The 23,301-nt window shown below is 32.4% G+C and overlaps 1 protein-coding gene across 3 annotated transcripts in view; it reads left to right on the forward strand.

The window, feature by feature from the left end:
• The first annotated feature begins 13,796 nt into the window (after positions 1–13,796).
• The window catches only part of LOC116338969, a 69,827-nt gene continuing 60,322 nt past the window's right edge, over positions 13,797–23,301 (forward strand). For all 3 annotated transcript variants that reach the window (XM_031764566.1, XM_031764568.1, XM_031764567.1), the window contains exon 1: positions 13,797–14,096. In XM_031764566.1, the coding sequence (XP_031620426.1) occupies positions 14,022–14,096 (75 nt within the window). In that variant the 5' untranslated portion in view covers positions 13,797–14,021. The remainder of the gene's footprint in view (positions 14,097–23,301) is intronic.

Raw genomic sequence — 23,301 nt, forward strand, 5'->3', positions numbered from 1 at the left:
TTATACTTCACAAAGATAGTCTTAATTCCTTCTTTTGAAAGCTCCAAACCTGATGGTTATCTTGAAAACCATATATTGATTTGCATATAAACAGCTTTCGCATACGCTTTACTTGAAGCATCATATAAAGCCATGATGTCGTAGTTCTCTCGACAACTGTTAGAGGCAGTAGTGTGTCAAATTCATGACGTCACAATAATAAATTATAGCCTTATAAGATGTGTGTTATTAAAAAATAAAATGAGATTTATTATTTTCCAATGAGCGGCTGTAAGCAGAATAGTCAAGTTATGAATGATGCGAGCGCTCTCAACTCAAATGGATAAATCCATGTATTTTAAAACCTTATTTCGGAACTAATCACCACACCAAGTTTGAAATGTGATGATACAGCCGCCCCATGTTATTCTAAATGTTTTTTTAACTCAATAACCAAACTTGAAATTTAAAAAAGTCTTTAGGTAATAACTTTTCAAATTGATTCAAATTACCTCAAATAAATCCAAATCATACGGAGAGAAAGAATTGAGTACGGTGACTCGCACTTGCGGTGTTAGCAGAGCGTCTACCCCTCAAAAAGAGTTATGCACTCTATGTTACTCTATTTTTAGTCATAGCCGCATGCGTTCAACGTACATATGACTACACAGGTATCTCTTCTTTTACTATGATGCGTTCACTTGGATGAAATTAACACCAAAAATAGAGTAAAATAGAGTGCGTAACTCATTTTGAGGGGTAGACACGGTAACTCGCACTCAAATATTTCTCTCTGTGCACAATAAATCATATGAATCGTCTCTTAACACTACTCACAGAGAAGAGAAATAGCGATATTCTCATACAGAGGTTGTGAACTGTCAAATCACCACCAATACTGTAAACGGCATAGTGATTTTTGTATGTATTGCTGAGCAATGTTATTATCTCGCAAGATAGCATTGGCGGTAAAATTGCACAGCAGTGTGACAGCAAAGAAAGTACAAAACATCACTATGCCGTTCATAGTATTGGTGGTAATTTCACAGTTCTCAACCTGTGTATGATAATATCGCTATTCCTCTTCTCTGTGAGTAGGAAGTTACATTAATACATTTTGTAAAAATACCTTAGTTCACAGAGATGAAATAATTCTAATCTAATTTTACTGCATAGCTTTTGTAACCAAAAACTCTCGCAGTCAAAATAAATGTTAAAACGTTATTTTAGTGGAAATTCATTTTCTTTCAATTTTGTGAGAATCGCGTAAGCAAAAGAAGTGAGCTACGTCAATAACGTCCCAAATTAGCTAACTAAGTAGTCAGTCAATTATTTTGCATACGTAATGATATTCTATATATTCACAAATTTGGGAATGTTTTGAACACCAATCCCACAAATTTTAAAAGAATATTAATTTCCGCTAGAAATAATATTTAAAAATGTGTTTATTTTAACTTTATTGGTACTTTTCAGCAAGGGGGCCAAACCGTGGCCGAGCTGTCAAATCACAAAATGTCATTAGTTGTCCCTATCGAAATCTGCTATCAAGCAAGTTATATATTGATTATTGTATTACATTTTATTTAGAAATATAAAAAAAAGAATGTGAATGTGAACAAAAAAGATAAAAAAAATAATATCTTGACGAATTATGTAATAAAATAAATATTATAATTCAATTACTCAGCGGCTAGTGTGATTTCATACGCCTTTACCGTTGCAAAGCGGTACCAATACGCTTTAGATAACATTTCTTTTTTTACACCTTACGAGGGCTCTTTATTTTTGTTTTTATTTTAATTTATTTATTTTCACTTATTTTTAGATTTTAATATTGTTTTGAATTTTTTAATTAAATTTAAAAAAAATTATTAATATTTTATAATAAATAAAAATATAAAGAAAATTAGAGTACTAGAAACTGTAACTGAATAAAAATGTTTTTTAAGTTTAGTTGTGTAAAAAAAGATCATATATGATAGAAAAAGCAAGCCGGCCTCGTACAGCACATACATTGATGAGTTCAAGGTCATTTTATGAAAATAGGCGCACATATTTATACTATACTACATATTTTGGTGGTTCATATCGTAACGTCATCATCATCCTCATCATCAAAACAGTGCGAGGAAAATACCGCATGTCATATGAAAATGCACACAAACATATATATAAATTATATATATACATATATATACGGAATTTATTTTGTGTTTCGTTATATATGATACAACAAACAATATTGATGATTACGACGTAAGCAAAACATCAAGAAACAAAGGACTGTTTAAAGAGAGAAAAATAAGCAGAATATAAGATCTTGTCTTGTTTTTGTTGTTATTTTTTGACGAATTAGTTTTGAGCGAAATTAGTTTTAGTCGTGAATAAAAATTGAGTCGTGAAAATTCATAGAAAGAGTGAGTAATTATAATTACGAAGAGCTTTTTATTTGTTTTGAAATTTGGTTGATGACGAATTTTCAATTATGTAGTAACTTATGTACTTGCAAACATTATATATATAACTTACCTTAGATATGCATCATAGGCGAATTAAACCTGATTTGATTCTACCTCACAACCATAATAGTATCAACTTTCCAAGATGTCTTTAACGGCGCATTTTTTATTTCAATCAGACGGCCGGCCTTGGAAATACAGGCTTGCCAAAAATACAAGATTACATATATGAAGTATCTTTATTCAAGTTGCGTTGCAAAACGTTGCAAAATGGCGCAAAAAAATCTCCTGCTCATTCAGTTTTTGGTTTGCTTTATGTAAATAGTGGCGGAATGATGAGCGGAAGCTTCATTTGTTATGTCTTCTCACGAATATAGTATGCGCATAATTTTCATGCTTGATCATATAGAAAAGGTACACATACATTCAAATTCTGTGTGATAGCTTCCACACGGGACCAAAATACTCTTCACTGCACGAAAGATAACAGATTTTTTCACATCAATTAAACAATACACTGCGGACAGTTTTGACCGTGTGTTAGTGCCCGTGCTCAACATCCACATTTCGCCACATCATTATCCATAGATATTTCTGTTTCAGTTTTGTATGAAAATCAACATTTTGAATGTTCATTCCTTGCTTTGTGTTTGTTTCTCTACCTAACTCTGGAAAACTTTCTACCGGCCAAGATTACATCTTATTTGAATATTGTCGTGTACATAGTTACAGTTTTCAATCAAATCTCGTATTTTACAGCGGAACACAGTCGACGTTTTTTATTATTCTATATTTCAGAGTTATCATTATCATAGTTATAGTTATTATAAGGTTATAGTTATTATAGTTATAGTTATTATAAGGAAAATACGATCACAAAATAAACAAACAACAGAGAAAAACGATTCCAAAAAAATGTCACTTTCGGCTTTTCGAAATTGTAAACTTCATCGAAAACATAATCTATAAGAATATCAAAAGAAAAGTAACGGAAAAAACAATAACCCAAACGAAATATACCATTATTAGAAATTATTTCTTCGCTGCTAATATATAACGACCGTGACGTTCTAAATACAATACGTTCCCGTGAAACAAATATGGGCTTGTCAAAATTAAACATCTAATTAAAATTCAAGTAAAAAATGTTGATGATGTTGCAATTGTTTGTATTTGTATCGTGCAATCGAGCGATGAAACAAATTCTGTGGTCCAATAATATATTCCTATATTACTATTCTCAATAAAAACTACAATTAACATTACATAATCGTATCAAAAATGATGGAAAAATAGTCACAATAAATGGATCAAAAGAGAGCTTTGCCTCTTTGATGTACCATATTAATAAAAAAAAACTGTATTCTTGAAAATGAATCGAAAATTATACCATTTCAACTTATTAATTCCTTTGACGTAGTATCATTCATTTAAATTTTACGTAGTTGGCCAAAAAAAAAAGTTCAACATGGGTCTTTCTATATGATATGAATTTGATACAATTCGCCAATGTAAAACTAATTACCCTTATGCAAAAAAAAAGTGACTTACAGTCAGTTAAGTATAAATGAATTATTAGTTTTTATCAAGACACGCTAATATGAAAGTAATGCCAATGCAGCATTAGAATGTATAAAAATGAACAAAATGAACGTACTCTTCCACATTTACGTCAATGTTAGCGAGCCTTGGTTTACGATATATAAAATACAAAACCATAATCTCAAATTATGACACTAATTGGCACACTAGGTAGCCAACGGTCAGTTTTTTCAAAGTAATTTTTTTGTATATTGTAACAGAATTTACTAATAAATTTCAAAGAAAAGTAACTTTAACTTAACCCAGTTAAGTTTATTAACTTAAAATAATTGATAGTATTTATTTATAGGTATTTTGATTGATTTCAACATACAGTTAAAAATGTTATGATTTTGTAGTCAGATTCAGTGTTTCGAATTTTTCAATGCCAATTCATTCAATCATAATTACCATTAAATAATGCAAATTGAAATTTTCAATTTATTTTTTTCAATTCATTGAATTGAATTTTCAATTACCATTTACATTCAAATTGGGAAATGAATTGAAATTCATTTCAATTGCGTGAAGTTGCAGAGATTCTAGTTGGCTCCCATATTACTATTTTCGATTGTTTTGAATTTTTTTGGCGTCAATTCATTTATAATAGCATTTTGAATGTAAATTAAAATGTATATATATTTAAAATTAAATATTGATAAACAAATTAAAAAAAATAAAATTGAAGTTGTTTTCATTGCCGCGAGTTTCTTTTAAACTTATTGACACAGCAACCGTTGTTGTTGAATGTGAGCATTCAAATATTAACTTAACTTTTGACGTTATCTATGTTCAAATGCTGTATAAGGCATCAATCTCTGCAACTTCACGCAATTGAAATGAATTTCAATTCATTTCCCAATTTGAATGTAAATGGTAATTGAAAATTCAATTCAATGAATTGAAAAAAATAAATTGAAAATTTCAATTTACATTAACTAATGGTAATTGATTTTCAAATAAATGAATTGTAAAAAGTAATCATTATTTCAAACACTGGTCAGATTTATTGTCATTCATACATATATACACCAAATGGTAATGCCAAGTATCTTATCAATTTATGCGAATATTTTTCCAATTTGGTCACAATTGAACCGCCTAGTATAAATCAGCATTACTAGATAAATGTCTTCAAATGCGTTATAGAAAAAAGTACGTCAGAAATAGTGTAAAAAACTATATGTGACGCGTTATATAAAAAAGTTCGCCAACAAAAGCGTGACATCGTCCATATATTTTATAACGCTTTTGCTGACTGACTTTTTTCAGTAACGCATTTGAAGACCTCCCCCCATGTGATTTGGATGAGAAAATTTTTTTCGCGAAAATTATTCGAATTTGCTAGGGTTTTTGATTCTTAAAGTAAAGACCTTTTTTTTAGCTCTTCACTTTTTTTGGCTGAGAAAATCCTTTCGATTTGCTAGGGATTTTCGCCAAAAAAGTGAAGAGCAAAAAAAAAAACGAAATTTGTTGTTCAGATGAGAGAATTTTTAGTTTTTGAAAAATCACCCCCCCTGTAAAATGTAGCTCGCACATTACTGATATTAAACTTTTCTTTCACTCAAGAGACAGTTAGAGGTCCCACTAATCCACACCAGAAATCACAAAGCGATTCGTTAACAAAGTCATCCTATATTGCTATCGTCCGAATTTCTTTAAGAGACACTATTTGGTGAAAATTTTGAAATTTTCTTTGAGTGAAATTTTCTTGCCCAAATGTTGAAGGGGAGTATCCCACCATGTCAAAATTTGGTCGGATCAAAAAATAATGTACTACAAAGTTATTCAGAATGACGAGAGAAATTTTTTATGACCCCTGCCCTCCAAGTCCCAGGGGTCATAACCCCTCAAGGTATGATTTTTTCGGCCTGAAATCTGAATCAGCATCCCAAATTACTCTAGAAATGATATTCGCCTCGTGCCCATTCACCCCAAGTCTCCCAATAGTTCAGAGCCCCCCATTAGGGTAAAATGATGAAAAGTCGATTTCGGGAAACTCCCCGTGAATTTTGAAGGACATGCTCTGCAGAAGAACACCATCGAAGTAATGACTTTATGATGATGTTATTTTGAAGGTACATTTTAGGTACAATTATTATCAGCCATAAAAATTTAAAAAATATCTTTGAGTTTTATTTTGGCTAGTTGACCGGCAAATTGAAGTGTCCCGAAATTTGAACCTCAAATATTAGCCAAACGAGTAAGGTACAATTAAAAATAAATTGCGGTACAATTAAGTACATTTTTGGTACAATTATTTAAACCTAGTCCCAAGTTTCGACTTTCACATGTGCGGACATTCGAATATACATCCGATTTTTCACTTTTTGGGTGCGGAATTTCGCACTCAAATGTATGGTCAACTATACTTCATTTTATCCGCACATTTCATTTAGGCCATTGCCCATCCCCTCCCATCACCCCTAAGAATTCACGAAAATTTCGAAAAATACCCCGAAATTGGGTCCATACCCCATCTAACCCCAAAATTAATTACATATTCGGATTCCTCGTAAAAAATTACCTATAGGCTCCATACATTCTCAATCTCTCTTGACCTATGTTTCACTCGATCTAACTTGAACCTTCAATTCGGGTCGAAAAGTGAAAATACCCCATTTCATTGTAACTCACAATGGGTTGTTCACCCCTTATGACTCAAATGGGCATACGTATTTCTTCCCATGAAAGTTACGCATATTAATATAGTTTCCATTGGCATATAGTTTTTGCCGCCCTGAATGACATATAGGAAATAATGTAAGCATAGTTGTTGAATTGGAAAAAGAAATTGTGTGAAAAAAAAACAAAAATCATATTTTTTAAATGAAACACGTACAACTGATTTGGACGGTACAGAAATGAACATGAGTAAAAAAGGTTTTTTATTTTGTCAGCGTTATACCATGGAAGTAAGTGAAGCCGTTGATCTTTTTTCGATATATATTTCATTTAGTGTGTGTGTGTGTGTATGTGTGTGTGTGTGAGAGAGAGAGAGAGAGAGTTTGAATGTGATTTCTGATGTTATGGATGGGGTGTACACTGTACACTGCGTTCCGTTTGGAACATTTAATAATGTAATCAATGGCAATAAAAAATTAACTTCCGCTTAAAGTGGCGAAGAAGAGAGGAGAAGGAAAACGGAAGAATCGTTTGATAAGAAACAAGAGCTGTTGTGTTTAGTATGTACTTGTGTGAAAGATGGAGATAGAGAGTCCCACGTTTCTCTGTGTAAGTGTCCGTAGCAAATTGCTATACTAATCATGAAAGATGAATACAATTTGAGAGTGAGAGTTGAACGAAAATAATGGGATCGTCACAATGTGCTGTATATATTATGGCAAATGGATGGTTTAAACTGAAAACGCGAACTATTTTATATCATCAAAATAGCGGCAAAGTACTCGAAACAGCACAAATGTTTGAATGGACTATTTATTTTTGAATAATGAAAAAAGAGTAGATTTAAAAGCTCCATATATTTTTGTGTAAAATTCCATTACGTGGTGGGGAAGACGTAGATGCAACAAAGCGCATTGTCTGGACGAAAAGCTTGAACAAAAATTCACAAGAATCGAACATATTAGCAATTAAGGAATATCTCTCATATGTATGTTTTCGATGTGCTTGGGTGGTATTTCCGTTTTCTCTTGTTCGTTCGACTTTCATGGACGATTCTATCTGGCATACAAAAAAAAATAATTACATAACGCGGCTAACATGCAAATACTCACTTTGAGACATGAGCAAAACTTTTCGTTTTGTACACCTCTGCCTGTCTCTCTTACTAAACACATAAGAAAGAGTGAGCAAGTGAATGAAAGCGATGTGTGCAATATGATTCTCGACAACGAAGCGAATATACGGCGCCAAAAGCAAACACCGAACGACAGCAACAACAAGAACTTCAAAGATGAACGGAACAAGCAAAACACACTATACGATTCACAGTTGAAAAAAACCACTCTCACATTTCAGTCCAATCACATTTGATGAAGGAGGCGGAGCTGCTAAATTTTCTCAAATTTACTTTTTTGTGTCGCCTTGTTTTTGTTTTTACATTACTTTTTGGCTTTCGTTCGAACATAAGAAATACAGATTTTTTTGGAATTTTGTTTATGAGTATATTTTTTTAATACTGCTTTATGCCATTTTTTATTTTGTATTGCCTTCAAATCCGTCATGCTATTTATCTATTTGAAGTTGGTTTTTATATAATGCTATGTGAATATGAGGATTATGATATACATTGAAAAAAAAAAAATGTGAGTCAGTAGAGTCTATACTTCAAAATTAAAAATCGTACACATACATAAATGAAAAAAGACGTATCAAATTATTCGATTATTTAAGTGCCAAAAACCGATTATGATTATTATTTTCTTATAATGTGTGAACCAGTCGAATCAGATTACACATTTTCGATCTCATTTATTAACTTATTTCCAATTAATAAATTCGTTGGTAGTACATTTCGCCAAATCGCAAAAGCTTTCATAATAAATCCCTTCCTCTTCCGAGCACGCGAAAGTTATAGTACGAAAAAACAAGCGATCAAAATCGTTCAACACTCTAGACGATTAACAATGGATGTTGCCAGTGAAATTTGAGTGGTTGAAATATTTTTTGATAGTCAAGTTTGCTCGGCATACTAACGCTTTCTTTCTCTTATCTAAACATTCAAATTAATATATGATTTGTTAAGAGAGCTGTTAGATAGCAAAGAGAAATCCATTTTGATGTGCTTAGGTGTTGGATATTATGATTTGTTTATGCGTGCTCAAATTCGCATATACTCGATACTGCTGCTGTTCCTGATAGCTGAGTACGAAGGCGAGTAACGTTTGTGGGATTGGTTTACGCTTTGGCGTATTAAAACGTTGCAAAAACAAATCTTTCTCACTCTATCTATCTGTCTGTCTCGCTCTATACCTGCTATGTCTGTTTGTTTCGCTCGATATACAGATGTAAAATAACAAATAGAGCTCTGAGCATCCCAGTTTGTTCGGTTCGTTATGTACAAAATATTAATTTTTTCGTTGTCTTTTGAAATACAAATATACAATTGTTCATTTGAATGTAAAACAGATCCGAAAAAAATATTGCCAAATATTTTCAGATGGTATATATTTCGTGTGCGCTATGCTTTCTTGCATATAAAGCTAAAACGTCAAGCAATGATGTATACGGGAAGACATTATTAGCTTTGAAAAGCTGTCAAAATCGTTTCGGTTGAAATTGTCATCTTTCGTTTCTATTTGTTGTAAATATATATTTGCAATTTGTTAAGCATATCCCAGCATACTTACAGACACCAAGTGGAACTTTGAAAAACACCAAAGAATACACAATGGGACATACTTCGATTATGTATATGTGTTTGTTGGAATGCATCGAGGGATGTGTGAGGGGAACGAAGGCGATATACACACGTTGCAAAATTGGTGTTGACTCAAAATCGAGAGCAAATTCTCTATCGCACATCCCAAATATATAAAAAATATGTGTGTCTGTGTATATAGTGGAAACTTTTTTCTGATATAAATGTTATCCAATCCACTGAGCGATAAAAATTCGGACAAACACGGATGGAGCGTACAGCCACCCAAAAACACTGCATAACGTACAATCAGACATCAGCGTAGTTTATTTACTTCGATCTCCCCGCGTCAGTCATCTATCTAATAAGCGAATGAGATGAGAGAGCAGAGAGTGTGAATGAGCTTTTGCTCCCACAAATGTGAGAAAAAGAGAGGGTATGATCGCTATGAACAGAGGCGACAACGAAGGAAAAAAATGGAAATCAGACGATTGAATTGAACCACACACATTCGAAAGCCAGAAGAAAAAAAACAACAACTACATGCACATATATACTCATAATTGGAGCTGTAGCACAATCAGTATTAGAGCGAATATATTAAGCTTGAATGAGGTGACACTCTGTTCACGTGGCTGTGGATAAAACATATAGTAGCAAATATATATTTTTTAATAAATGTGAAATAACGATAGAGAGATAGAGAGTGTGTAAGAGAGGATATGGGACGGTTGACGTTCCAATGAATCGCGCATGATTCGGATGTGAGCCACTACAATGAAACAAAACACAGGACTCTTTTTCTTTTTTCTCTTTCTCTCTCTAAATATATATATATATATATCTTTTTCTGTGGAATGTGGCGCTCGCAACTAAAGTATATAAACAACAAACTTGTACATACTCGTGTTGCAAATGCATAAATATGTAATGATTATCTATATTTTTGTGCATAGAAAGTAAAATACTCAAATTATTGGGAGAATATTCCGAACACTATAACTACTCTTCGTTCAACATCTTTCATTATTTTCTTACTCTTTACAAATATTTATGTCGTTAGGAATCGGGTAGAATTTTACATGCTCTTCTTTATTCAAATCTCGCGCGCACAATATTAATGTGCATTTTCTATATTCATACACACATAAGAGCATTCTTATCCAAGATATCAACGATTCAGTACATATATTCAATGAGCGCAGCCGATCACTGGATGGACTGCTCAATTTCTCCAACAATGTGTATGTGTCTATGTACACACTATAAATCCGTATCTTGTATCGTTGCGCCTCGTTTGAATACGATTTCAGCGAATTGGTATCGGAACAAGGAGATGTGTTGACTGGCTGTGTACATGTATGTGTATGTATTTTTTTCCAACAAGCAGAACCCAAGTTCTCGCTATCTCGTTTTTTCCCATCGATGTGTATGCCTACATCCATGTATGTGTGTAATGTTATTGTATATTTCACATGGTGTACATGTGCTTGCTGTGGTCTCACATCATTCTATTTTCCTTTTTACATTTATTCACACAGTATGCCGTGTACCGTATATATAACTCAGTAAGGCAAACCTTCGGTAACACATACAGAGAGCGTGAAAGAGACAACGAACTCGAAATATATATATTTTGTAATGTTGTTATGGCACGCTCTATGTAGTACATATGAAAATACACCACTCATTCATTCGGTGTGTCACATGAAACGATTTTCTATCTTGGGATTTAGTTGCGCGACAGCTACCGGTACGTTAAGAAGCCGCTCAACTACTATTAATTCTGTTTTTCTCTTTTGGCGTGAAGTAAAATTTGAATTTTAATCGCCGTTACATGTAAGAATATTCTGACTCGATCAAAAAAATTAAACTATCGTTAATACTTACGTTATTAGTTGTTTGTTTTATGGAACGCTATGTTCCGAGAATTTTTTCTCTTTTTTATTTTTATCCTTTTTTGATCGTCTAATTTTTCGTGGTGATTCATTGTCGTGATTAGTGTTAGTCAAATTTTTTAGACTTATAAACATTTTAGTCAATTAAAAAAATAGATATATTTAGATTTGAAGAAATTATCGGTGGAATCATAAACAATGGTAAAAACTGTCCTTTTTGCTCCTTTAATTTTCTTTACTCAGCTGTTTATAAATGCACAATTTTCTCCAATAAGTCCTTTTCATTCAACAATGAAGTAGGCAGTTATACTCCAAATTAAAGAGCACATTTATAATATGAAAAAAAAATTGAAGTAGTTTGGGATGTTATCATCTACAACAACAATATTTATGTGTGTGTGTATGTGTGTGTGTGCCGATAAATTACATATCATATTGGTGCGAGATGTGGCATTGTGCCATCAATTATGTGTAGTAATGATTCGAAGAGAAAGAACGCAACAAATTAAACAAAAGGCAAGAGCTATATGTACTCATAGATAGTCTGTTTGAGTGAGCGCGGTATGATATGGGAAGAGAAATATGTATCGTGGCTCGAATGCGCGTGTAAATGGGAGCACTTTCAATATATCTTATATAATGTGGGGTAATTGATCAATCAGTTTTTATTAAACAATTAAAACAAATAATACAATACACACACAGCGTTCTTGCCAAACGAAAATCTCAAAAGATCTATGGGTTACAAGTGTAAGAAGAGACATGGAGATATATCTGATTGGCATCGATAACAAAAAAAACTCCACATTCCCATTTTGTATTTTTGTCATTCTGCAATTGATTTGATAGAATGATTGAAAAACGTTTTGAAACAAATTAAAAGAACTTTGAAACACACTCACACGCACACTCACACTCAGAAAACGTTATAATAACTATTACTGATATAAGCTTAGGAAAACAATCAACAATAATGAGACCTGTTTAATAGATTTAGGAAAATGTGAGTTGATTGCAAATGACGAAGTAGTACCAATGAGTAAAAAAGAGAGAAGAAGAAGAAACCCCTTAAAAAATTTAGCTGAAAGGTTAAGTACAAAATCAAAGATTTGCATTTCCTCGCTTGATCGTCTTGTCCAATTTGCTCATCGAGTACAGTTTATTGTTTCCATTCTAATTAAATTTAAACACTATTAATAGTCTATCTCTCTTTCTCTCTCTCTCTCTCTCTCTCTCTCTCTCTCTCTCTTTCTCTCTCTCTCTCTCTCTCTCTCTCACTAAGCGAAATCGTGCAAAAAAGTAATCTTCACACTTAGAAAACCTAGAAAACTCCCTTTGAGTTTTTTTATTTAATACGATTAGCAGAGCAAAAAATAACAAAAACAAAAACTATACACATAACAAACATAAAAAAATATTTCTGGTCAAAACGACAATGAAAGAAAGACATAAAAAACCAAATACACAAAACATATTGGCATTTATGTTACATATTTCTTGTTCTCATCGCTTCGATTTGTGTATTTGTTTTTCTTGGGGGCTATTTCCCACAGCAGGTACACACATTTATTTTGAAATCAGTTTTTTTCATAAGCAGTATTACCGCTTCAGGGAAGAACTTAATCCGTTGGCAATGGTGACAAAACACCAAATGACATTATGCAAATGCATTATACACCTCTTTGTTTTTTTTCATTCGGTTCATTGATTAAAAGTTTCTACAGCACCGCCATCAGCTCTGTAAATTTTCCTGAAAATAAACGGAGACGCATTTCATACGTTTTTTTTTTCTTTGCAGAAATATTTAATGTTCGATAAATATCTTAATCGCAACAAATCTTTTGCCAATACTAATTTTTCTTTCTCCACTCTTGCATTTTATTTAGCAAAGAAGCAATTAAACAATCTGCAACTTTACATTTATCGAAATCTGAATCGTACAATAAATATATGGTATTTTTTTGCAAGCAATAACAATAAAAGATTAAATCAAAAAACCCAAACGAACTGAAAATTATAAGAGGACAGAAAAAAAAATAAAAAAAAATTAATAATTCAATTAGCCACATATCGATACTAGTGATTATGTGATTGAAATACGAACTTACCCAACAGAGTTATCAACCTTCGGAATACGTTCAACAGTTTGATTTAGAACGAAACAAACAACTATACAGCGTAATTGTACTCAAAACTCATTAGTACTAAATAACAAAAATTACCTACCTGCTTAATATATCAACAAATCAACACCACCAAATAAATAGTATACATACGATGCAAAAGAAAAAAAAATCTGATTATATGTACGCGTACAAAATCAAAGAACAAATAAAATAATATGTGCAGTGGTGAATCGCTTATAGCGAGATTGAAATTGCATAAGTGCATTTATAGCGAGCAAATCGATTAATAAAAAACTGATTTTAATCACACACAAATACGAAAAGAAAGTAATCTGTTCTCTTATGACGAGTATAAAACAATGGACACTTTAGTCAAATATATAAATATATCAGAATAACAAAAATATATTCGCATAAAATTTAAAGAAAAATATAAGAAAATATGCTAGAATAAAAAGTGATAACTAAATATACTTGAATTGAAGTTGATTTTAAAAACCGCGAAATACTTCGACATGATAAAAACAGCGTAATTTTTTTTGAAGTGAAAATAAAATCAAAAACATTTATTTCAAGAGATAAAATTCTTCAGTTTGCTTGTTCTCGTTCTAAATTTAAAATAAATAAACAAGTGTGGTCATTATAACCAGCTATGGACTTTCAAAGTGCGATGGAAACATTTGCAGAGGCATGGGTTGCCGCAACCAACGCTGGAGCAGCCGCCCAGGTAAGCAGATTTTCTAGTTGATTTTTGAAATTATATCGAAGCTTCTTGTAAACATACATTTCCATTTCGATTGAATATTAAATACATTTCACACGATCATTAATGAGAAACAAAGTAGTTGGTACTCAATCGGATCGAATTAATAAGAAAAAAAATCAACAGTTAAGAAACCTAGATTCTTCTTATTTCGATTTACAGTTTTAAAAAATAGAGATGCATCCATAAAACAGGGAAATCAGTGTGGATTTATGTTATATTTTTAAGCCATTTGATTCATCTGCGTCCGTTCCTTACAATTTGTGGATATTATTGGCACCCTTTACATATTACAGAAAAAAAATAATGCGCTTTCAATTCACACAGTGTAGTTGTTCATTCATTGTGTTCAACTTCCTTTTGCTTTGTTGTTTTCGAGACATAAATCCATATAAATCGAAATAGAGTTAATGTGTGTACGACCAAACTGGAAGTCTTGCATCTCAATTTGCATGTAAATCTCTTTCAGTAATATTATAATATAAACGACCCAAAATCGTAATCATACTAATTTCGGATTTTAACATTGTGATCACATTTCATACATTGGTTTAATAACACACCTTTGGCAAAATATTCTCTCGACTTTGGATACGCAAAACATACGCCTCACAACTGCTTTTCAGTGCAAATGTAACGAACAAACTACTCATCTCTCTTTGTCGAGCTACTACACGATTAAATACGGATATATGACAAAGTTTATTTAATCGAAAAGAAATTTTCATCTACATATTACAGATAGAAACTGGATATGGATTTAAGCATGATTAATGAAATGGCATTAATGACAATAAAACGGACATACAGCATATTACATATGTATAACTCCTGTCAGGATTTTGATTCATACACAGACATTTTTTGTCGTTTCTATTTGAGTGAGAAAATCGTTGCAATACTTTCGTTAAAATTTAAATTGACGGAAATGAGTGACAACTAAGATGAAAGGTTCATATCTTCGTAATCCTCAGACATATTTCATCTGATTCCATGTTCTTTCACTGTTTTACAAAATTTCTTTACTCTATCCAAGTTGATTTTGCTTTGAATTCCATTTCGACGTGGAACGAAGGGTGTAAAAGTATTCCTATTGAATTACAATCCCATTCGCCAAATACTTTTACATACTCGCTCATCCTTTCTCGTCGTTTAGATATTTTTAACAAATCGGCCGAATCGTATCAAAACAAATGCGATAATTCCATTTGCATCGAAGTTGCTAAAGTCTATCCGATAAAGCATTTTATCAGATCAAATAGAGTGAGAGAGAATGAAATTTTTTTATTTACTAACGAGGGTATAAATCGCACGCCAAACAAAAGAAGCACAAAGTAAAAATGAATACACTGAAAGAAATGATGCCTAATGACGTAGCAAACAAAATGAATAAATCCAGGTGAACAGTATCGTGACACGCTACTGCTACATTTGTAGCAATAATAATAGTGTGTTAATTCTCTTTTACGAACATTTTTTTCTTCTATTCTCTTTGACAAATCTCGATCATAAATCAATGTTCAATTAGCAGTTGAATGTTTGGTGAAAGCGAAAAGTCGATATCAAAACAACAATAAAACATTTTTCTGGCTCGATTAACCCTCTAGTACATAGCCCTGCCTTTAGGCATGGTGTACAAATTATTGTCTAAAATATATAATTTTTAAAAAAAGATTTTATTTATGAATTAAAATACATTCAGTAGGGTTCAGGCTTTCATTTTCCGGTCATTTGACAACTGGATGTAAATCGGTTGTTTAATTATAAACACGGTTGTACTCGAAAACAGAAATTTGACAAAAAAAAAATATCATTTTCTTTGTTTATAGCAGTTTGTAGCAATACTGCAGTTTAAACAATGGTTTTGATTGTTCTCGAATTTTGTCAATAGCATTTTTTGAGAAAACCATGCGATTTTTTGAATTTCGATTATTTTTTTAAGGAATTATAAACCAAAACAATCATAGAAAAATAAGTCTCATGTCGAAAAAAAATTAATGCATTAGAGGGTTAAGGGAAAAAAAGAAAAGAAAATAACACCGATGCGGAGGACATAGATACATGTTGAGGAGTATTTGTTTCCATTCCCGTGTCCACATTATTGTCGATGTCAATTTTTAATAAGATTTCTCACATCGATCCGATCGATATACGAATACGTATGTCCCTTTTTTCAAGCCAGATTATCCCATTTCCATCGCCTAGTCATCATTCTTTTCTGGGATGAAAAGAAGATTTTGATGCAATAGCTTTTCAATGTTGTTTAATTTTTTCCGAACACATTATTTTCTCGAAAAGTCAGTTGATCAATTTATTTGGTTTTTGGCGGAAAATAACATTTATAATACAATGGATTAGTCGCTCAATGCATTTAATGAAAGTGTTAGAAACGTTCAAGAGAGAAAGAGAAAGAATAAATTTGTGCATTGGAAACTCCAAAAAAAAAAAAACTACAACAATACTAAGTGTGTGACAAACAACTATCTGTTTTCCAATTCTATTTGATTTCGAGTAACACAAAATGAAATCACGTCAAGAGAAGACGAAAAAACCAGACACAAGAACAACTAATAGTTCAGATAAATATGAAATAACAGAATAAAAAAAAAAAGATTGTGAAAAACCACTTTGTGTGATTAACCGAGAATTTGAAATTTGTCACAGCAGATTAGACACATTAAATGAACAGGAAAGAAAGTAATCATTTTAATGATGACTTATGTAGCATTTGGTTTCTTTTGAGCACAAATCGACAACAAACAACAAAAAGAATAAATTTTTTGATGTAAGAAAAATGATCAATTTTATCTGCATCGATTTCGATATCATATTTTTTTATGCTTTCGATACAAATGAAAGACATTTTTCAATGTTAGAAAATCGTTTGAAGTTTGGAAAAATAACATAAATTTGTGCAAAATACTTGACCATTAAACTACAATAATTAAACATCGTGATTATTTAAATGCATACATACAATAAATGTGATAAATCATATGAAATTGTAAGTTTGAAAGTTGTTAAATCTGATGCATTTTTCTCAATAGAATTTCACGACATTTGGTGTATATTATATTTCTGAATATCGTTTATGCATTGCAAGAGATGTGTTGAAAACATATACACCCAAGGATATACATACACACATCCAAATAACATATTCACTATTTATTTGCTACACAAATATTATTCCAGTAACTATCCTGTTAAATACAAAATATGCGCTCTTGGGTTCACATTCAATTCACTTTGTAAAAGGTTTGACTTTTATTCACTTTTATTTATTTATTCTCTTTTTTCTCGTCGTAAAACTGTTTAACCGAAAGACTTGTATGTTGTTCATTCTCATTTTTCTCTCTTCGTGTTCACGGTGTTTAGCTGCTGTTGCTGTTATGCCTTGATTTCCTTTTTTGTATTGGATATATGGTGTTGTTTCCTTGTTAAGCTAAGAGTGTCGGAGGGAGGCCTGATTTGTGCACCAGAAGAGTGTTACCTAAGAGAATGTGAATGTGTATGAGAGTACTGGTGTTTCGTGTAGTTATTTGTTGACTTGCCGACAGGAACTTATTGAGCGGAAGAAGATAGAGGTGTATAGTCGAAAAGCAAACACAACAATGCAACTTTAACAAAAGTTAAACGAAATATTTGAATGTGCACAATCAACACCATATAGTAATGTATATGATAAAGAATAACACAAGACCAAGCATACCAACTGAAAGAGAGGCACCAATAGAGAGTCAATGAGAGAAAATTCACACGGTAATTTCGTATTTCTTCGTTTTTGGTATAACTTATGCAATAGCGTACGATTTGTATCTGTTATTGTCAGCCTGTTGTTTTTTTTTTCACTTCAATTTGATGTTCACTTGTGTTTACAATCACATTAAATATACATTCACATGCTAGATGCCACTGTGTCATATTTGTTAAACGACATACTTATGCAAATTGCTGTGGTCGCCACCACGTGCTTTATTAACGCGTATCCACTGATTTTATTTGGTTTCTCTCTCTCTCTTTCTCTGCGTGAAAAATAGTCTGTTGTAAATATAACAATTAGATTTCATTACCATTTATTTTCCCTTTCTGAATTACCATACGTAAAAAATTAAAACATGTTCAAATTCAATCAAATATTCGTATTAAATATCAATTTTATATGAAATCTCTCGTTCTGAAAATAAAATCATAAATGAATTTCATTGAATAAACAAAGAACGACAAAAGAAAAGTAGAAGACAGATGAGAAAAAGAAACAGAAAGATAAGGAAATAAGTGGCAGAGAGGTATTGACGAGAACAAATACTTGAAATTGCTTTTGACTTTGGGATTTTGCATATGGCACGGCTAAGCTCAAGAATTTGCGAGAAAGACCATGACAAACATGACATATGTATGTACATACAAATACAAAACATACGATGTATATGATATATATTTGGCCTAGGCAGAAATATAGTCTACAGCAGTAACAGCAGAGAAAACACGAATTTGGCTCGGATTTTATATATTAATATTGATAATCCACATGGAATGCGTATCACATTGCAGTTTTATATGTATTGCTAAGAAAAACGTTAAAAAGATCGTATGAGTTCTTATAAGTAGACAAAGCCGAGCGCAAGAGCAATAAAATGAGCAAATGTGAATCAGATAGATAAGGATTAAAACACATATACATACGAATGAAATAAATACAGACGCACGTAACCAAAGTGAATGAGAAAAGTAAAAACAAGACGAAATCCAACACACACCGCATAAAACAAGAGATATAATACAAATCAAAACGGATCTTCTAAAACGAGTGTTGGAAGAGGGAAAGAATTAAACTCATAGATATATCGTGCGGATAAGTGTGCTCTTGGCATTAACAGAAATTCTAAATAGTCGACATATCGAATGTGCAGACTGAGAGGTAGAGAAAGAGTACAGCGATGGATCTACTCTACATACATATGATTTATAAAAGGGTAAATTAGGATTATAGACAGACGGTGCACGTTATGCGCTCTTATGTATTTATATGACACGGTGTGTTGAGTAAATCTACCAAAGAATGAGATATAGCACACCAGAATGAAGAGTGATGGCATGAGATGGTAAAAAAATGCAACTGGATAATTTGTAGATTGCGACTTAGTTTGGATATATAGATTTCAGCTAAATACATATTTTTATATATGATAAATCATAACAAAAGTTGAATAAGCACACTGATAATGAAATTGAGTGAGAGACAAAGTTAGATAGAGTATTATGCTTAATCCAAAAATAAATATAATACCGGATTAAACATATTTTCACAAGAAAAAAAAATAAAAAAAGAAGTAACGACAGCGCGTGAGACCAAATAACTTATATTATTATCATCCGGTGTTGTATTTTCATCCATTTTTACTGCTTGTGTACCATTTCGTGCCCTATTACTCTTATTCATGCATCCTCATCAGCTATAGAGCAAAAAAATTTGATAATAAGCAAATCGAGCGCGATTCGATTCACAATTTCCGAGATTTTTTTTTTTGAAATTTTATGATTTATTCCACAAAACTTTATTCCTTCAAACTTATTTTAAAGAAAAAAGTTCCTTTTTCAAAATTTAAAAATCTCAGAGAAAACTCAATTATTAATAAGTAAGCTCAAATTTTTGTGTGTGTAAAGACTCGATCAATTCAATCTTACTATTTTCGAATAGTAATCAAAAGGCATTCGTTTCTTTTTTGTTTTATATCGTTGCTACTGCATACAAAAATCGCTCGTGAACATCATTGTTTTTGGCTATATTTTCCGCACAATCTGTAATCCCCTAGATATATGTAAATTTAATATACTATTGCGATAAATATGTGTTTGTGTATACATCGGGTGTTCTTGCTGTGGTATTTTTGGTTATTATGGTCTACTCCGATTTTACGGTTATTGTTGTCGTTATTTGCAGAATCTATTTGCAATTGGTAAATACATGTTAGAAAAACATAAGTTGTATAAAAGATAAAAACCGATTGCGCGTACAGCTATCAACTTTGCACTATATTCATATGAACAGTGTGTGGTTAACGTACGCAACAGGTTACGTACAAATCCAAGTGAACATACTCACTTCAACTGCTACCATTGAATTCATTGGGTTCAATTGGTTATTAAAAAAATCTTTTGATGAATAATGATACGCACTCAAATTCACAACAGAAAAATTCTTTGTCAATCAGTTCAATGATACTATTTTCAGAATAATTATTAGGGTGGGTCAATTTTTTTTGCATCAAGTCCACATCGCGATTCTGGTTCTATGGGTCCTAACAAGTATTTTTGCCCAAGGAACCATATGTATAAAATGAATTTCGAGCCAGCCAATTTTTCTCTCAAGATATTTTCCAAAATATTTAAAAATCGACTTGGATGTTGTATGAAAAAGACAAAAACACATTATTTTTTCTCTAGCCAAATGTGTATGCGGGGGTTTTCGGGGTCGAGGAATCCATTTTTGACATTTATTTTGCGATATAATAACGTTTTGATACGATTTCCATACAAAAACTGGCAAAAATGATCGTTTTCTTCTTTTTTTTACAATTTTGTTTTTGTTGATGTCGATTTTATAATCGGATCAAAAAATTATGTTCTACAAAGTTGTTCAGAATGATGAGAGAAATTTTTTGGGTCAGCTGCCCTCCAATTCCCCCACCCCCTAGGGAGGTCAGGGGTCATAACCCCTCAACCCCTGATTTTTTTACCTAAAACCCAAAGATTCGGCTTCAGCATGCCAAAAAACCTTTAGAAAGTGTTTTTTCAAGATGCCCTCCGAGCCAATTTTATCATTGGATGATTTGATGTTTATAGCGTGTAAATATTCGTTAGCTGTGGTAAAATACAAGAGAAATATTTGAGGCATTTTCTACAGAAAATCCATACAATATTATTGGCTCATGTGATTTAACGCATTCATTAAATATTTACCGATTTGTTTTCTCTGTGTATCGTAATCCTGGCTAAGCGAAAAAAAAAGTATGTCTACTCTCTATACATACAAAGAAACACAAATGATTGAAGGGAGCGTATCGATCCAATTTGCTCCCATTGCCTGCAAATATAATTATTTAAATATGCTCTAACTCAAATGTTCTTCAAAACCATGTGATGAATGAAACAATAAAAAAAAGAAACGATATATTGGTAGTAGTAGTTAAAAATGTCGTTTTTTTTTGTAAAAATACAACATTATGCGTGTCATTACTTTGACAGTGACAATTAGTGTATCTTAAATAGCGTCAAAAAACTATCAAATTCCATCTGTCAAAGTGAACACAAGTTTATACACACAAGTTTTTTATTGCGTTCAAAATGTCGAATTTCGTTCCAACAAAAGAGCATTTGCGGGAAGTTTTAATTTGCTTCTTCCATCTAAAGAAGAATGAACAACTGAAGCACATCGTTTACTCACTGAAGCATATCCGGACTATGCTGTAGACATTAGAATGTGTCAGCGTTGGTTTGCACGATTTAAAAGTAGTGATTTTGACACAGAAGACAAAGAACGTCCTGGCCAGCCAAAAAAGTTTGAAGATGAAGAATTGGAGGCATTACTCGATGAAGATTCTGGTCAAACGCAAGAAGAACTTGCGAAATCGTTGGGAGTAAGTCAAAAAGCCATTTCCGATCGCCTAAAGGCTCTTGGATTCATTCAAAAGCAAGGAAATTGGGTACCACATGAATTGAAACCAAGAGACGTTGAAAGACGATTGTGCATGTCCGAAATGCTGCTTGAGCGCCACAAAAAGAAGTCGTTTTTGCATCGACTTGTTACCGGTGATGAAAAATGGATTCATTACGACAACCCGAAGCGCAAGAAATCATATGTGAAGCACGGAAAACGAGCCAAATCAACGCCAAAGCAAGATATTCATTGTCCCAAGGTAATGCTCTGTATTTGGTGGGATCAGAAGGGTGTCCTCTATTATGAGCTATTAAAACCGGGTGAAACGATCACGGGAGGCCTGAACCGAACACAATTGATCCGTTTAAAGAGAGCATTGAACGAAAAACGGCCAGAATATGCGACCAGACATGAGTCCATAATTTTCCATCATGACAACGCTCGGCCTCACATTGCTCAGCCGGTTAAGAACTATTTGGAAAATAGTGGATGGGAAGTTTTGCTCCACCCGCTGTATAGCCCAGACATTGCCCCTTCTGACTATCACTTGTTTCGATCGATGCAGAATGCCTTGTCTGGAATACGCTTCACTTCAATTGAAGGTATCAAAAATTGGATTGATTCGTTCCTAGCCTCAAAAAATGAGCAGTTCTTTTGGCGCGGAATCCATATGCTGCCAGAAAGGTGGGAAGAAATCATAGATAACGATGGCCAATACTTTGAATGATATGTTATTTACAGAATTTATTAAATAAAGTTGTATTTTTACAAAAAAAAACGACATTTTTAACTACTACTACCAATATCAATGCAAAACTTCTCCTGAGATTTTATTGAAATGTACCAGCATCAAATAACAATAAATAGCAGTGTTATACCTTAATAAGATATCTGGTGAAGTCTCATATTCATTCTCAGTCAATCATGTATTCGAGGTAACTTATATATATTCACACTCCATTAGTATATTTAATTTAAAAGAAGAACAAAATGATTACACTTAATTTGTCAGACGAAGGCCAAAAATATGTTGGAAATGAATTTGAATTTTCTTTCTGTATTAAATTTCAAAAGGGTGCTTTTGTAGATTTTGATTCACTCGGTGCGTTCTAGCGTGTTCAATCTTTGGTTTGAGTCTCTTAATCGCTTATTTCTTACCAAAAATATTTTGGATTTTATACTCATATAGTCATTACTATACTGGATTTTATATGAATAGTAATGATTGTTATTATAACAACAACAGCTAAAAGATAATTCTCTCTCACACACTCTCATTTGCTTGGCTAAGCTATTGCCAACTGAATGTATTATAAGTCTATACTCATACTTTCCACGACACACACACACATCATATTTTCTTCAAATATAAAATCTGAACTAAATTTTAAACTTCTTAGTATATTTTAGACGTGCACATAAAACGCAAAAAGTTATGCGACATACACGCACAAATCCAAAAGCGAGACGATTTAGAAACAAACGAGAATTAGAAAACTGAGACACTCT

The sequence above is a fragment of the Contarinia nasturtii genome, unplaced genomic scaffold, assembly GCF_009176525.2.
Source record: "Contarinia nasturtii isolate CC-2019 unplaced genomic scaffold, AAFC_CNas_1.1 Cnas_scaffold_476, whole genome shotgun sequence".
In the NCBI taxonomy this organism is placed as follows: domain Eukaryota; kingdom Metazoa; phylum Arthropoda; class Insecta; order Diptera; family Cecidomyiidae; genus Contarinia; species Contarinia nasturtii.